This window comes from Amblyomma maculatum, chromosome 1 (assembly GCF_055883805.1).
Source record: "Amblyomma maculatum isolate TAMU_Amacu chromosome 1, ASM5588380v1, whole genome shotgun sequence".
NCBI classification, from domain to species: Eukaryota; Metazoa; Arthropoda; class Arachnida; order Ixodida; family Ixodidae; genus Amblyomma; species Amblyomma maculatum.
In genome coordinates this window covers 477,603,416-477,621,011 of record NC_139344.1, presented here as the reverse complement: position 1 = coordinate 477,621,011, position 17,596 = coordinate 477,603,416, and the positions used below count along the sequence as shown (strand labels likewise).

General features: G+C 46.7%; 1 protein-coding gene and 1 pseudogene across 4 annotated transcripts in view; both read right to left on the bottom strand.

Annotated features, from left to right (window-relative positions):
• Window positions 1–17,596, bottom strand: part of LOC146210046 (complement factor B-like) — a 455,586-nt gene that overhangs the window by 316,116 nt on the left and 121,874 nt on the right. For all 3 annotated transcript variants that reach the window (XM_084606869.1, XM_084606879.1, XM_084606887.1), the window contains one exon: window positions 16,659–16,791. In XM_084606869.1, coding sequence (XP_084462995.1) covers window positions 16,659–16,791 — 133 coding nt within the window. The remainder of the gene's footprint in view (window positions 1–16,658; window positions 16,792–17,596) is intronic.
• LOC146210049 (uncharacterized) lies at window positions 1,364–6,372 on the bottom strand (annotated as a pseudogene). The gene is made up of 2 exons (XR_014708061.1): window positions 5,503–6,372; window positions 1,364–2,336 (listed from the first exon to the last, which is right to left on the bottom strand). The product of XR_014708061.1 is annotated as an uncharacterized LOC146210049 (transcript).

Below are 17,596 nucleotides of genomic sequence, written 5' to 3'. Positions count from 1 at the left end.
TGAAAGTTAAAGAAAAGAAGAAGAAAGAAACTGATATTTAACTATACCCATAATACAACATTTTGGGCGAGTTGGTTACATACATTCATTATTACAGCGCAAGGACGGCAAAGAACAAGAGGAGGACACAACAGCGCTGTTGTGTCCTCCTCTTGTTCTGTGCCGTCCTTGCACTGTAATAATGAATGTAAATAACTATACCGTTCGACTGTGGACAATATTTTTGTGAACCCATGAACTGTGAGGCACATTGAATTCTTCCGATCACACTGTCTGGATCCCGAATCACTTCTCTCATGGGCACAGTTCGCTTGCCTCGGGATCACTATTGCGTGGTTTTTGATGCGCTCATAGGTCTCGTCAGCTACAAAATGAGTAGCGCTTCAGTACAGCTCTTGAGTGCTTACATGACCACCACCCTAAATTTGATGTGGCCTTTGCTACCGCGGTTCGTAGCTGCCGCCGCATCGTCTGTCCCCTTTTCTGACTTTTCTAGTATGTATTCGCTGATTTATCTAGATGTTTCTACGCCGAATTTAAATTGTGCACTGTCGCATGAACGTGCATTCATAGTTCGATGACCGATGAGCACAATGGCTACTATTGACGAAGCCGTTTTGCTTTATTGTTTTGTGGGCGCAAGTCAGCCCAATAAAAAGCTATAAGTTGCAAGACTAGCACGCACCGGTCCCATTGATGCCAAGGTATATGTGTGCAGTGAGGATAAAATACAAGAATCTGCAATGGCGATATTCAGCAGGCGGTAAAATCATGAATGCTGAAAGAAACATTCAAAAAGAAATGATATAACGGTTCACAATACAGAAAAGGGCTACAAAAAAAATCTAGTGGAGCCTGAACCAGCGCAACCCGGGAAAGATAACAATTATGGAAGAGGATCTACCAATGATTAGCCTCAAACAAATGCAAGCTCTCTTTTTCCTCCCACCACATTCCCCTAAACAAAAATTAAAGTGAAATATGGGACAGATGTGTGAAAAGGAAATGGAGACTCAAGGCGTTAACTGAAGAGAAAAACAGCTCACTCACGACTGATTGATTTCTTAGATGCAGTTCTGCACTGTAACATGCAAGCTAAAGCATGAGGAGTTCGGCATGAAACATGTATAGCTATTGGCAATTGCTATGAGGGAACACAGCCAGAGTAATTAGTGCCCAGGTCGGCAATTAAAGTATTATATTAGCTGCAGTTTGCCATGTTGTTACTACATGTTTGTTCCACAGGGCTCTCTTTGTGCTGCTGCTTTATGATGCTGCATTGATGTCGGGTGAATGCAATTTATTTTCATTTAAGAAATGTTTGTGCAATAAAACACATTATTTTAATCTTAGAGTTCCTGAAATCAATACTTAGCATATTGTGTGTACTTAAAACAGAAGGTGGCTATGACATTAAAACAACTACAAGAAAAAAAAAACATGCAGTGTGTCATATGCAAGGTGTGCTAGTTTTCAGAAAATCGATGTGCCCTAGCCCAGGGAATTAATCCAGCTGCGGGCTGTTGAGAGCTGTCTGGCCTAGGCTGGTGTTTCATTATATAACCTTATAATGATTAAGGCTATATAGTTAACATTTAAACTATTGGCTTCAAGAACAATTAGTATCAATAAGCAAGTAGTAAACTGTCTTCCAAAACAGCTGACAGAAATGTTTGCACCAAGGTGCCTTCTATTTTGCGTATTTTTTTACTGTCTTGAACGGCAACAAACTCAATAAATAAAGTGTCTGCATGACAGGAATTCCTCGTTAATGTCCCGAAACGTGGCTCAGACAAAAAATCGACTTGTCAGAAGTGCTCTCCATGCTGTGGCTTTGCATGATGTGGGTGAGAGATATGTGTGAGCAGGCTAGTCATATGGTAGCTCGATTAGCAAGCCAGCTATGGTGTTATTCCGAGACGCCGAGAAGGCAAGACTTTATTCGGACAGCAACACGAACATACTAGCAACAAGGATTCAGTGGCTTCGGTTTATAAAGGATGCCTGGGAGCAACCGAGGCATGCTATTGGTTAGCGCTACGGTCGCACACGCGAACCATGACTGCGCACATCAGATAGCGGCACACAGTAACCAAGCGGCACACAGTAGCAAGACAGCAGCAAGCTTGATAAGCGTTGCGCCGATATAACACTTCCCCTCCAACAAAATCAGAATCTATCATACGTCAGACGATCCGGCGTCCGCTTGTCACGAGCGCTGCGCCTTGGTAGCACACGTAACCCAGCATCAGTTTGTTCCGACGTTGAGGCACTTTAAGCGTGACTTGCGAGTGGAACACAATCACTCTGATCCAACACTGGCTGGCTCGAGGCAGCTGTAGGAGACCGTTCATTTTCGAGCAAGTCACTTGCAAGGGGCAAATCTGTATCACTTTCGTTCACAACAGCTGGCTTCACAAAAGAACGTCGCAAATGATCAGCATGCACAAATCGCGTCTGTCCGTCTACAACCACAAGGTATGTCATTGCCGATTTCACATCCACGACCCTGCCTGGACGCCACTTCACCTGTTCCCCACGCACTGAACGCACAAACAGGCTATCACAAACAACAAATGATCGAGGTGAACTCCTTCGCTTGTTTGCACTGCGAACATTCCTCTCAGATCTGGCATTTATTGCATCTTGCAGATTCGATTTCAACAAAGATAACCTTGTGCCCAACTTCCTCCTCAAGAACAGTTCATCTGGCGATTGGCCGGTGAATGTGTGCGGCGTTGTTCTGTATGCGAACAGAAAGTTATCTATCCTGTGCTGCAGTGATCTGGACCTTTTGTTCTTCTGGTCTTCCAGCAATTGCTTCAACAGCGACTGTTTTACTGTTTGGTCAGCGCGTTCTGCCGAGCCGTTCGACTGAGGATGATATGGCGGAGTAAGCGTGTGCTTGACCCCGTTTGTCAAAAGAAACTCCTCGAATTCTTTTGCACGAAACTGCGGCCCGTTATCTGTGATTACCTCTATCGGCAGGCCATGACTTGCGAACAACGAGCGCATCGTTTCGATCGTGCTTTGCGCCGTCGTTGACGTCATGACTTTTATTTCCAACCATTTGGAATAGGAATCTACAGCTAGAAGAAACATCTTTTTTTCCTTTTCAGCAAAGTCTAGATGTACCCTCTCCCAACTGCTTGTGCACCACTTCCAAGATGAAAGCGGCGCTAGTGGCCCCACGGATTTGGTGCTTTGACAAATTTCACACTGCTTCACTGCTCGTTCGAGGCAGTTGTCTATCTGTGGCCACCAAACCATTGACCTCGCAAGTGCTTTCATTTTTGTGATACCGATGTGTTGTTTATGTAACAAGCACATAACTTCACTTTGAAGCGACTGCGGTACAACGACTCTGTTGTTCCACACCAAACAGCCGCAATCGGCTGAAAGCTCAAACCGCCTAACGAAGAAAGGCTGATAAAGTGTGTCCACAGCACGCGGCCATCCGTGCCATACCATTTCACGAACAGTACTAAGAACTGGATCTTTCACAGTTTCCCGCTCGATATCTTTCGCAGTTAAGGGGAGTTTACTAACGGGCGAAAAATAAAATATTTCTTCTGCCTCGTCACCGGCTTCAGGCAGTGGAAGGCGTGATAAGCCTTCCCACTTGATTGGCTATCTTTGTTCCTGCTCTGTGCAAAATGCGAAAGTTGTAGTTTGCAAGGAAAATTCCCCAGCGATGCACGCGAGCTGCAGCGACTGCATTTGTGTGGTGCTTTGCCTCAAAAATAGCGGTGAGCGACTGGTGATCGGTGATCACGTTGAACTTACGCCCATAAAGATATTTATGAAATTTCTTTACTGCAAAAACAACAGCAAGAGCTTCTTTTTCCACCTGCGCGTAATTACGCTCGGCGGGAGTCATTGATCGAGATGCGAACGCAATCGGTCGCTCTACGCCCTCAATCACTTGCGACAGCACCGCGCCTAAGCCGTAAGCAGAAGCGTCACATGTCAGCTGTATTTCTTTCTTTACATCATACAGTTGCAAAACCATGTCTTCACTGATCAAATTTTTACACCATCTGAAACATGCGTCACACTGGTTCGACCACTTCCATGTGCTGCCTTTGCGCAACAGTTGATGAAGAGGTTCTAGCAAGTTTGCTAGGTCAGGCAAAAATTTGGCGTAGTAATTTACTAGACCCAAAAATGCCTTTAGTTGAGTCACGTTAGTTGGTTGAGGCGCTTCTCGAATCGCCTTTACTTTTTCTGGTGTTGGGCGTACGCCATGCTTGTCTAGCTCATGTCCCAAGTAACAAACATTTTCTTGGAAAAATTTGCATTTCCCTGGGTTTACCCGGATGCCGTGTTTACTGAGCGTTTGTAGCACTTGCTCGGAACGGTGATAGCACTCCGTCAGGTCTTTACCTGCTATTAACACATCGTCCAGGTAACAGGCAGTTCCAGGTGTGTCTCGTAACACCTGGTCCATCACGGCCTGAAACATTGCAGGGGCGCTTGCCACTCCGTATGGCAGTCGCCGGAACCTGAACAGTCCCATGTGCGTGTTCACCGTCAGCAATTCTTGTGCCTGCTCATCCAGCCAAAGCTGCAGGTAAGCCTTAGACAAATCCAGTAAAGTGAACACGGTCCCTCCAACCAATGACGCGAATATGTGCTCTGGCAGAGGCAGTGGATAGTGGTCGAGTTCAATACCCCGATTTACCGTCACTCTGTAATCCGCACATATCCTATTCTGCTTTCTTTGGGACGATCACTAGCGGTGTAGCCCACGCACTGTGCCTCACTCTGTACGCCACACCAGCCTTCTCAAGTTCAAGCAATTCATTCTCCACCTGTTCGCGCAATGCATATGGCACTGGTCTCGCCTTACAAAAAACTGGCTGCGCATCGTTTTTCATTTTGATGCTACCAGTGAATCCCTGAATAGAACCATAACCTGGCTCAAACACATCACTGTACAGCCGTTTTAACTTGTTCTCAGCTTCCGCTGCTACCATCTGCCTGCCATCCTGCACGTTATCAACGTCACGTTGCAACTGCTGAACAGCATTGTGCAAGTCAACTTTTAGTGCCGTTATCCAATCACGACCTAAAAGCGTCGGCATGCGAGCTCCATTTTCTTGCTTTGCTATCATCAGAGGCAGATCGTAGCTTCGGTTCTGATAAGACACCTTGACGTTTGCTACGCCTTTCACTTTGAGTGAAGTACCGTTATACACGCCTAGACGTATGTCGTCTTTCGAACATGGACAGTTTGGAAAATTTTCATCAAAGTCTCTTTCAGACATTATTGTCACAGCGGCTCCCGTGTCTAATTCCATCGGTATCTTCTTGCCATTTACTTTTACTTTAAGCACAATAGGCGGTGAGCCGCGAACTTCGTTCGTCGTACACACTGTAAGCAAGTCAGTTTCCGCCAAGGGCTCCTCAACTTTGTGCACCACCTTTGTTTTGCACATTTTTGCTACCTGACCCGGCTTCGAGCATTTGAAGCACACTTTTGAGGAAAGGACAACTCACAGGCGTATGCAGTCCGCCGCATCTATGACAGACGCGAACAGTGCCTTTCCCACGTTGCTTCCTTGGGCCGTTTTGCGGGGCACGCTGCTCGTTGCTAGGGGCCTCCTCCCTTGTCGCGTGTCGCTGGCCTTGCGGGGTGGAATCCCGATGCCATCAGATGTCCGCCGGACTGGTGGTTGACCCCTCAGGTAGCATTTCTCTGGTGTCTTTCTGAGCAGTCTCCAAGGCGGTAGAAATTTTGCAAACTCGCTACCAGATGACTTTATCATCAGACAGGGCAAGAAGACGGCATCGGATAGAATCCGCTCGCATTCCAGAAATCAGTCGATCCCGGAGCGCTTCTTCCAAAAACCTTCCAAACGAGCACGTGGCAGCCAGTCTCTTCAGCTCGACAATGAACTGTGCCAGGCTTTCGTGCGACTCTTGCTTTCGCTGGTAGAAGTGATACCGTTCGGTAACCACTGACCGCTTTGGTGCATAGTGCTGTCGGAGAACATCTGTGGCTTCTTCGTACTTGACTTCCGTGGGCTTCTTCGGCAGCAGAAGGCTACGCAGAGTCACATAAGCCTTTTCACCAAGGACAGTTAAGCAGACTTGCAGCTTCTTACTTGTGTCTATTCCGTTGGCTGTTGCGTACAGGTCAAACCTTTCCACGTAGATGTCGAAATTGCCAGAGTCCGGGCAAAACTCGCCCAACCATCCCAGAGTGGTGTTCATCACTGATGTTCCCGCTTTCCGTGTCGTCGTCGTCGTTTCTTCAGGAGGCTTGGTCACTGCCTCTTCCTGACCGATCCCATCCTCGTCGCCATGTTATTCCGAGACGCCGAGAAGGCAAGACTTCATTCGGACAGTAACACGAACATACTAGCAACAAGGATTCAGTGGCTTCGGTTTATAAAGGAAGCCTGGGTGCAACCGAGGCATGCTATTGGCTAGCGCTACGGTCGCACACGCGAACCATGACTGCGTACATCAGATAGCGGCACACAGTAACCAAGCGGCACACAGTAGCAAGACAACAGCAAGCTTGATAAGCGTTGCGCCGATATAACATATGGAAATCATAACATGAAGCAAACATTGCGAGTAGCGGTTTTTCAGCACTATCTACAACTTTAGAACTGATGCTTTGCTCCTTGGACCAATAAATAAGTTACTAAGTTTCACTAGCGTAGACCACCCTACCTAATTTAAGTTTTTTTTTAATTTTAAGGTTTGATTAAATTTAACCGGGATACTTGGTATGCCTGGTGGCCTCTCTGGGGTCAGCTTCAAGTGAAACGGTCGTGACGCAGCTGTGGTCGTAATTGATATGGTAGAAGCTGTCCTGTAGTCTCTTATCAGATGCTTTTTATTGGAAGGGGGTGTGTCACAAAAGTGGCAGCATTTCTATCTTCATAATATGACAATTCACCATATGCGGTGTTCTAAAAGAGTTTATTGATATATTTCAGTGTATTCTATGTGTCTCTGCCTTGTCGGTAATGTCAAGAGCACGCGTACGTGCGCGTTCTCCTCGCAGGGTAGTTTCCGCGCAGTTAGAGAAACCCCCTCGCAGTGCGCGAGCGGGGGCGTCCTCCAGCCTGTTTTGCAAAGTGACCCCTAGCAGTGCCGAAGTTGTTGGCGGACGTGCATCCGCTTTTGGTTGTTTTGGTTGTTCCTTACGTTTTTTCATCCGCAACATGGCGGCCATGCAGTGTGGAAGTTGCGGGGCCTACGTGCCCCTTCCTGCGTGTGCACTTGTGCGTGTTTGTTTCTACGGACCCTGACTTGGGGAGGGAACTGTTGTGTGGGCGTGTCTTACGCATTGTCAACCGAAGGCTAGAAAAGAAGCCGACTCGGACCCAACGGCAGTGCGCCTCTCGCCTCCAAGCACCCCGGGCTCCCCGAACCGCCGCCGCATCGCACCACGAAGACTTCGCCTCAGGGCTCCGGAAGGACCATCGCCTTCGAGAGCTCCCCATCTGCGTCGTCTTTGTGAGTGGAGTGCCGCCGCGCTCGTCGGACAATATGCCCGTTTCCTAGTTTCTTCTGAACTTTCTCTACACTCGTCTTATCTTGTTTTAAACGTCTGTGTTCAGTTTGCATGTATCTTGATCGTGAGAATTTTGACTGATGTATTTCTAATTGCTAGTTTTTTCATGTACGCTACCTTAACTGTGTTGTTTTAAATGCCTGTAAATGCTTGCGTCGTATAATCCTGTGTATAATGCTGAGAATATATAGTTGTTTTTTTCATCATTGACTTCATGGCTCTGTTCTCATTCGCAACGCTGAACATAACCGGCTAACGCTGGGTGTCAAAGTTCCAACTACCTTTGCCTCGGTTCGAGAAGGTGTCTCGCACCCCTTCCGGAGCCGTGACAGGGTGTATGCTTCTGGTATCATGACGAGAATAAGCAGCACTTTGAGGCCAATGGTTTGGTTTGGTTTCCGTGGTTTAACGTACCAAAGCAACTTGGGCTATGAGAGACGCCGTGGAGGAGGACTCTGGAAATTTAGACCACCTGGGGTTCTTTAACGTGCACTGATATCGCACAGCACACGGGTGCTTTACTTTTCGCCTCCATCCAAAAGCGGCCGCCAAGGCCGGGATTCCATCCCGCATCCTTGGGAACAGCAGCCGAAAGCCGTAACCACTGCGCCACCCCAGCGCGGACTTTGAGGCCAAAGTATATGAGGTGACTTTGAGTAAATTCTAAAGGGCTTGATCCCAAGTGCACTGTAGGGATAGCTTGTGGAAAAAGAAAAGAGGAAACTGCATGAAGAAACAAGAACAAGAATTGCTACATAGTACAATTGCATTTATTCTTTCCTACTGTCCTTGGCCTTTAGCAGTGTTTTTGCCAGCTCCACAAGACCCATTTTAATGTGTTGTGTAAAATTTTTAAGAGCAAATTAAGCCAACATATTTTCCACTGAACAAGTTTTTGTTCCAAGAAACACAGTGCTGTGATTATCTTACACACTTTCCAAAGAGAAATGTCCTTCTTGAATCCCACAGTTTAAAAACACACAGCCTGGCTGTGTGTGTCATTACCGTAACTAAAAATGAAATACGTTCACATCTACAGCTACACCTCGCTAAAATGTATTTTTGTGACCCATATATTTTTCATTAATAAGCACAGCAATGCTTGCAAACAAAACTGCCACTGTAGTACCGAGGTTTATATTATAGTGTGAGGACTTTTAAGGCTCTTTGTATTTGCGTAGGAAAATAAAACAGACTGAATAACATGGCTCTTACTCTGTGAAACTGCCATCATACCGTTCATTTCACTGTGTACTATATTTTTGTGAATTCATGAATTGTGGGGCACATTGAGACCTTCAACTCACACACTCTGCTTCCCAAATCACTTTTTCTTATGTTGTAATAGTAAGTCGCCACTCCAAGGTTTGGCAGCTCATTTGCTAGTCATTGCACAAAATGAATTAAGCTGCCCACTTAGATTGTAACCATTCTGTTATAACCTTGTCCTGCAAAGCTAAGGTAACATTCTGCTTAGGTGCAAAGCAGAGTAGTGAACCTGTGAATGCAAACAGCAAATCCAATCCAAACAGAAAAGGAATGAATTCAGATTAAGTTACATGTGACGTCAGTGTCAGCAATTCAGGTGTTACATCCATGCCGCAGAGCTGTCATAGTGGGTCAACATCAGCATTATAGAACCAATACCCATGTGATCATGCTTAAAACACGATAAAAAGATATGGTAATTAATCCTCGCACATGTGGTATGAGACCATGCGCAGTGGTGGCCATACAGTAAACGCAAACTGATATGTGAGAAAACCCAGTTGATCAATTTGCAAGGTGCAAAAAGGTTTAGGCGAGCAGCAAATGCAGCAAGAATAAAAAAATTAATAATGTATCCTACATTGTCGTAAGGTTCGCAAACGTACATAATCTATATGACTCAGTAGGCATGAGCATCACAGCAAAATGAAAGCAGCAAATAGGCACGGACATGAGCATCGACGACATCTGATTTTTATGGCATCGGAAATATCTCAATTGGTACCCCTTAGCAAAGAAATGCAGCTGAATAGCTACTCAATACCAATAAAACTCAGTTAGCATGCAGTGTGGCGAGAGTAGAGCTGTCAAATCAACAAGTATGGGATGTAACGTGTGCAACTCCATAACAGCGTCATGTCAGTATAAAGCCCACATCACACCATTTGTCTAAGCAGTTGTCCAATGAACTTAACTCATCCAAGTTATGCAGGAAGAAAGCAGATTGTAATCACAAAAATTTCTTCAATTGTTTTCTTTCTTTTTAGCTAAATATGTTTTCATGCTCAACATGCCTTAGGTACACCAAAGTGTCTACTTCATGAGGCACAGTTGCATATGGTGTGCCTTTTTTCATAAGCATAACCTCCCGCCATACTGTACTTTCTTTTTGGCATCGCGTCTTGCTTTTTTTTAAAGACCTGATGTGGGTGATAAAGTGTTTATCCCATCACATACAGAAGTGTTCAGTCGACCAATTCATCGCACACATACTTATTGCAGACATAGGTGCACATCGCTAGCAGGAAATAAAAATAAACAGGAAGGTACTTCATGATCCATGAAGTCCCCTTCATGGATCACTGCCTTGTCGTGGCGGAGGGGCTTGCGAAACTCGATGAAGTCGTGAGCTCTGCTGTGTAGGGCCACCCAAGATAGACAGGTCACGGCAGAGAGTTCTGACAAAATGTGATTCACTGGAGAAGGTAATAGCAACCCACTCCAGTATTTCCTGCCAAGAAAACCCTATGGCCAGTCACAATACCATTATCGATATGGCGCCGGAAGATGAGCACCCCAGGTTGGAAGGCGTCCCACATGTTACTGGGGATGAACAAAGGGAGATTCCTAGTAGCTCCAGGACGAATGAAGCGGCTGGGCTAAAGCCAAAAGGACGCTCAGTTGTGGATGTGTCGGGAAGCGACCGGAAAGTCCGATGTTGCAAGGAGATATATCACATAGCAACATGGAAAGGGGTGAGGCAAGGCTGCATACTGTCGCCCTGCCTATTTAACCTATATGCAGAGTGCATCATGAGGAAGGCCGGTCTGGACGAGTCTTCAGCTGGAGTGAAGATTGCTGGAAAACGTATTAACAACCTTAGATATGCGGATGATACCACTTTAATGGCAGAAAGTGAAGTGGAACTCAAGAGACTTCTGATGCGCGTACAAGAAGAGAGTGAGAAGTTTGGGCTTAAACTGAACATTAAAAAGACGAAGATCATGGCGTCTTGCCCTATCAAGTCCTGGAGCATCAATGGACAAGAAGTGGAAGCTGTGACAGATTTTCTGTTCTTGGGCGCCAAGATTACCTCGGGAGGAGACTGCAGCCATGAAATTAGGAGACGCCTGCTTCTGGGAAAGAGAGCAATGGTTAGCCTTGACCGCCTAGTAAAGAGCAGAGACATTAGTCTGCCAACCAAGATCCGTATAACCCGTGCTATGGTCTTTCCAGTTGTGATGTATGGATGCGAGAGTTGGACTGTGAAAAAGGCTGACCGCCGAAGAATTGACGCGTTTGAATTGTGGTGCTGGCGAAGACTCTTAAGAGTTCCTTGGACTGCCAGAAGATCAAATCAGTCGATATTGTCGACCATAAACCCTGACTGCTCATTGGAGGGTCAAATTCTAAAGTTAAAGCTCAGCTACTTTGGTCATCTGATGAGAAGAGAGGAGTCGCTGGAGAAAGATTTGATGTTGGGAAAGGTTGAGGGTCGCCGGAGAAGGGGTAGGCAGCGAACGCGATGGTTAGATGGCATTCTCGAGGCATTGCAGATGAAGCTATGTGATGTTAAGAAGATAGTGAGAGACCGGAAAGCGTGGCGTGACATGGTCCATAGGGTCACGAAGAGTCGGACACGACTGAACGCCTGAACTGAACTGAACTCTCAAAGTGACAGCTGCCGTGAATGTACACGATATTTTCAGTTTACACAGTGCCGTCGAGCAGCCATATCAACACAAAGCGCAAACCACGGAATAGTGGCATATTAGTAGCCCGAAAGCCGTGCAGCTAACGTCCTCGAAGGGCTCGGCGCTCGCACGGCAGGGGCTCGGCAAGCGCAGCACATACACGGACCGCGATCAACACATGTGATCGGCACGTCGCGGAAACAACGTCGTGTGCTCGTTTCTGTTGCGGTCACTGCGACAAGTGGAAGGGGTGCCAGACTAGCTGTCGCCAAGTTAATTTCAGCATTTGGAAAACACAGTGTGTGGCGAACTTTGCAAACATGGACAGTCCTCTTCCTTGCTAGGAGGCAGTCGCTCAAGTCGTAAACACTTTCGCAACACATGCACGAGCACATTTAGAGGCGCTGAGGAGCCGATTCGTGCTCATGAAAATCACCGTGAACTACTGTTGCTGGCCGTCGGCCGTGAAGATCCTCACGGCTAGCCATCATCACAAACACATCGTGAAACCGGTGCGACCTAGTACACTTTGCCGGTTGGAAGATCACTGTAATCAGCTCAGCGCAGATAACAGTGGCGCATATGATCCGACTTGAGGGGAAATCACAGTGAGAGGAACACTAGTATTAGCAATGCGCGCTAAGTATGTTGTTTTTTGCGGCCGAGCAACCACTACCACTACTTCCACTACTTCGCTCGTCGCTTCGCTTCGCACCGCTGGCGGCCATGTTGCCCTGGCGAGATCGAGGAGGAGGCGCCAGAGACGTCGCCTACAGGGCAACCAATAGCTGCAATCCGGTCGCCTTGCTGATCAGCACGTGCGGCCGAAATGGTGAGAATGAGTCCACTTTTCTGCGGACGAGGGATGCGGTTGCACGCTATTGTATGCCCCTCCGGATTGGTCGTCTCGGTGCGCCCGCATACGTGCGCACTGCGGAGCGAGTCTAAAAAGCAACCGTACAGCAGCCTTTAGGCCGCTTCGGCGCCATTCGGCTGACTTACTCGACTGCACCCAGACGTCGGTCGAGGGAGCATCATAGAGAAAGAAATTGGGAGCATCGCCGCACCTTCTGCTGACGCCGACGCGCGCGCGAGCCCCACCCACCGGCACTAGACGTCAAGGTTGCTATGCACAGCTGCACCCCCTCCCCCCTGCACAGCGCAGGTGGTTGTTAGAGAGAAGAGAGGAGAGCGCCGATGTGCGGGGGAGAGGCCACAGCTTTCACTGTTCTAAGGCATGGACGGACAGACGCCGCTAGTATGCGCCATTAAGGCTTTCGCCTTAATATTGGAGAAACCTCTCCTTCTCTGCGCGAGGAGAGCTCGTAGCCTTACGCGTATCGGCGCACCCCCTCCTCATCACTGCGGCGATCATGCTACTTGCTAGCGCACATTTCAATGGCTTCATGTCTTCGAGGTATTTCCGAATCAACGCGTTGTTATTATATACAGAACAATTGCAATGTGTAATATACATGTTTTCAAGGTTATTTAGCGCGATGACAGGCTCCCGTATGGTCATTACTGGTGGAGCTTATTTCTGAATCAACGCCTTGTTAAAGGCCCACTGTCCACCCTCCGGTCTAAAATATTTTCTTCCCCGGTGACGGTGAGACTTCGACCCCAGAACGCAAGGCCGCAAAATGTTTTTGAAAATAGCAACTAGTAAAGCAATTACTGCCACCGCAATCACCGGACTCTGTCGTGTTTCTGTCCTTCCGTTTCCTCGCAAAGGTTTTTCACTCTCTTGCCCGGTCGTCTAGCCTCCGCAAGACAAATTCCCCGTCCCCCTCTGCGTTTTGCGGGAGGTGTGGCGTGGCACTCTGCGCGCGCGAAAAAAAAATAAAACGGACGAGGGAGCGCGCGCCGCTGCATTCAGTCCGGCCGTGGCGAGGGAAAAGTTCGAAGCGAGCGGTAGACACCCATCCTTTACCCTCAGACAGCGACGGAACGGGGAAGCTGGCTTGCCGCAGGAGAGCATGAGAGAGCTTCGATTTGTATTTTCGTTGCTGCGCGGCGTGCGTGTCACTAGCATTTTGCACAGACTACCTCCGGTACACGATAGAAGCATTGAGCTCCTTTGCTTAAAACGTCACACCCTGGACAGTGGCCCTTTAACATATACAGGAAAGTTGTAATGTATAATATCCATGTTTTCAAGGTTATTAGCGCGATGGAATGCTCCAGTATGGTCATTACTGGGGGAGCTACACGATCAGCCCTGCTTCAGTTGAGAAGCGGAAATGCTCTCTCCGGTATCAGTTCCAAAAATGGCGGGTTCATCCGCTTTTAGTTAAGTAAGTAACGTTCAGTCGTTCAGTCGTGTGCGACACTTCGTGACCCTGTGGACCATGTCACGCCACGCTTTCCGGTCTCTCACTATCTTCCTAACATCACATACCTTCATCTGCAGCACCTCGAGGATGCCATCTAACCATCGCGTTCGCTGCCTACCCCTTCTCTGGCGACCCTCAACCTTTCCCAACATCAAATCTTTCTCCAGCGACTCCTCTCTTCTCATCAGATGACCAAAGTAGCTGCTTTAACTTTAGAATTTGACCCTCCAATGAGCAGTCAGGGTTTATAGTCGACAATATCGACTGATTTGATCTTGTGGCAGTCCAAGGAACTCTCAAGAGTCTTCGCCAGCACCACAATTCAAACGCGTAACTTCTTCGGCTGTCAGCCTTCTTCACAGTCCAACTCTCGCATCCATACATCATAACTGTAAAGACCATAGCACGAGTTATACGGATCTTGGTTGGCAGTCTAATGTCTCTGCTCTTTGCTAGGCGGTCAAGGCTAACCATGGCTCTCTCTCCCAGAAGCAGGCCTCTCCTAATTTCATGGCTGCAGTCTCCTTCCGGGGTAATCTTGGAGCCCAAGAAGAGAAAATCTGTCACAGCTTCTACTTCTTGTCCTTTGATGCTCCAGGACTTGACAGGGCAAGACTCTTTGTCTTTTTAATGTTCAGTATAAGCCCAAACTTCTCACTCTCTTCTTGTACGCGCATCAGAAGTCTCTTGAGTTCCACTTCACTTTCTGTCATTAAAGTGGTATCATCTGCCTATCTAAGGTTGTTGATACGTTTTCCAGCTATCTTCACTCCAGCTGAAGACTCGTCCAGATTGTCCTTCCTCATGATGCACTTACACTAGCATGGCCCTAAAGCCACTACGCTAGTCTGAATGGTTATTCATTTACTTTCATTTACAGATTATAGTAAATAACACCCTGTTTAGCATGCAGTCGGTTCACCCATTTGAATCCTTAGAATTACAGCAGGAAGGTACTTTACAAACAATGGGACTGAGATTATTACCGGACATAGTCTGTCAGTATAACCTGTTTAAACCACATACAGGACTGGGCACGCCGGTATGAAATTTATAGGAATAGTTCGGTTTGGTTTGTGGGGTTTAACGTCCCAAAGCGACTAAGGCTATGAGATATGCCGTACTGAAGGATTCCGGAAATTTCGACCACCTGGGATTTTTAGCGTGCACTTACAGCGCACAGTACACGGGTGCCTGGCTCTTCGCCTCCACTGAATAGCGGCCCCCCAGGCCGGGAATCGAACCCGCATCCTTGGGAACAGTGGTCGAGCGCCCTAATCACTGCGCCACCTCGGCTGGGTATTTGTAGGGACCGGTAAAAAACGGTTCTGCGAGATACTGGATTTTTCAATACAGTAGTTTATCCAGTTTTATTACAAAATTATATAAATCCCAGTTCTCTTCTACATTAGGAAGAAACAAACCATGCCCAGGCTTCATAAAATACAACATCGGCGCTGCTGGAGACTGCGAATGATATGGGTCTAGAAAATAAGCTCAACTATTGTGAACGTCTTCTGTACTAAACGCAATTATTAAATGCAAAAAAATATCCGAAGTCGTTTTCAGAACACATATTACCGCGAACTATTCGAATGTCTGTTTATTTTTCGGCAGCCGCCGGCATGCGACCTTATCACTCTGATTCGGGCGCACGGATCGATTCTGTATTCTTTGATATTTCATGTTCGTTGTCGCAAGAGGCGGCTGTATCAGTTCCTTTATTGTGGCAGTTGATTCCAGTTGTATCTGGAAAGATTTTGCCAAGCACGTGTGCTTCTACAATGTTCCAGGGCATACTAGTCAGCGTACACGTTTTTACCTAGATCTTTCTTCGACGCCTTTAAATTGATCGCTGACGAGTGAAACTGCATTCTTTGTTCCACGATCGCCGATCACGATTGTTGCTATCACCGCCGCAAATCGCTTAGTTATTTTGCTGGTGAAAGTCAGCCCAATAAAGTATTCCTTCAGTGCACTCCCAGACTCTTGATTTGTGCCATCGGCCTTGTCACCACCATATGACAATATTTTCCATCTAATCCAAAACTTCAAATTTTTGTCTTATGTAACTTACACAATAGCATCATTCCCTATAAATCTTTTCTTTTATGCATCATTTCCCACCAGCTCGTTAACCCACAGAGAATGAAGGGCACTCATGAAACATGACCGCGAGAATAATAAAGGGCACACCTAACGATGCTTTTAATTGCATACCATGAGAGCTTGAATAGAAGCGAATATACGGTTGTCTGCTTTAGGAACAGTAAAGAGATAGTGCGTAAACTACTTACTTCTGCTTTAGCACCCATTTCCCTGCAAGAATATAGCCTAGCAGAATATTCGAAAGAAGGCCTCAGTCACTCAAAGCCCGATTTATTCTAAGCATACACTGATGTCTCTCATATCTCGCAAAATTCTGCTGCAACTTCAATATCGCTTTTTACGTCAACTTTTTATCATTGGGAATAGCTGTAGGTAGAATGCCTGATAAGGCTGTGTACATAGCTCGCTTGCGGTTTGGTGCAGTGTACAGCTGCCCAAATTTTTAACCGGCGTGCGCGATGGCCACCTTTTATGTGCTCCTGCGCCGTAGGGGGTATAAATTTGTCGGCATTATGCAAAGATTAAACACGGTCTTGGTGAGGCCTTGCATACGCCTGGACGTTTAACAGTTTAGCTCTTCTGTAACGCTAAGAATCAAAGAAAATGTATCTATTACGTGCCAGTTAAATATTTTGGTGGCTGTACGTTTCTTATGTCAACTCTGTCCGCTTTCCAAAACTCTATTCTTTTTCTAATGGTTGCCACGAGGGGAACCTTCAATATTCTAATAAATGCGAGTGGTACAATCCTATTTAACAGGTATGCTTAACTTACTTGTGTGACTTGTGTTTTCAAGCTTTTCAAGCACTTCCGTCTGATTGAAGACCTCGATGGGATTGATCACCAGCTTCGCATCCTTCGTGAAGACAATGGCCCCAACACGATGGCCTTCCTGGGTTACATTCACCTGATGAAAATAGAGAAGCAGGCACTCGAATATAATAAAAATTTCACACGCCGACCCTCTTCCAAAACCTTTAGGTATTTTATGCATGAAATATTTTTTGCTGCAGCTCAGGAAAATCCCAAGCTATTGTACCCTAGTTACAATATGTTGGATGGTGTAAAAAGATGAAGCTTGGCGGACGGACACTTGCGCCATGTGTGAATTGGCAGGTGAACTAAAACTTGTGTTTCCGATGTAACGTGCGAACAAATAAATTCCTTAAGTGTCTCTGTGAAGAAGTTACAATCTCTATTGGATCTGTATGACCTTCACTTGAGAGCTGCTAAGAACAGAGTGAAAGAAAACATGGGCTTTATAGCAGTTGTGCGTTACACCTACGCCTATGGCGGTTCACATAAAGCTACGTGGAAGCGTTTATCACCCTCGCGTTTCGGAAAAACGCCAAAGTGCAGCTACAGTCTGTTTCATTTACCAGTTGCACTCAAAACTTGAAGATTTGCTGCTAACAGCATAGTAGGGCGACTCATCATGGTGAATCTTAACACAATATAATGCAGCATTATGGAATTACCATAAAAGGCAACTAAAAACTTCTGTGCACATATCAGCTGCGCCTTTAAGGGTACGACGCGATATCATCAGTGGCTCTCGTCTCGGCTGTATATAGGAAGGAGGGCAGGCATCAGGACGCCTCTGAATGCTTTAATCCCATGCTATCGATATGCCAGCATGGCGCTGAGTCCCTACCACGCGGTGTCCAGTTCCGAAACCTCTTCTTCCTTGCCGTCTCTCTTTGATGTTCTTG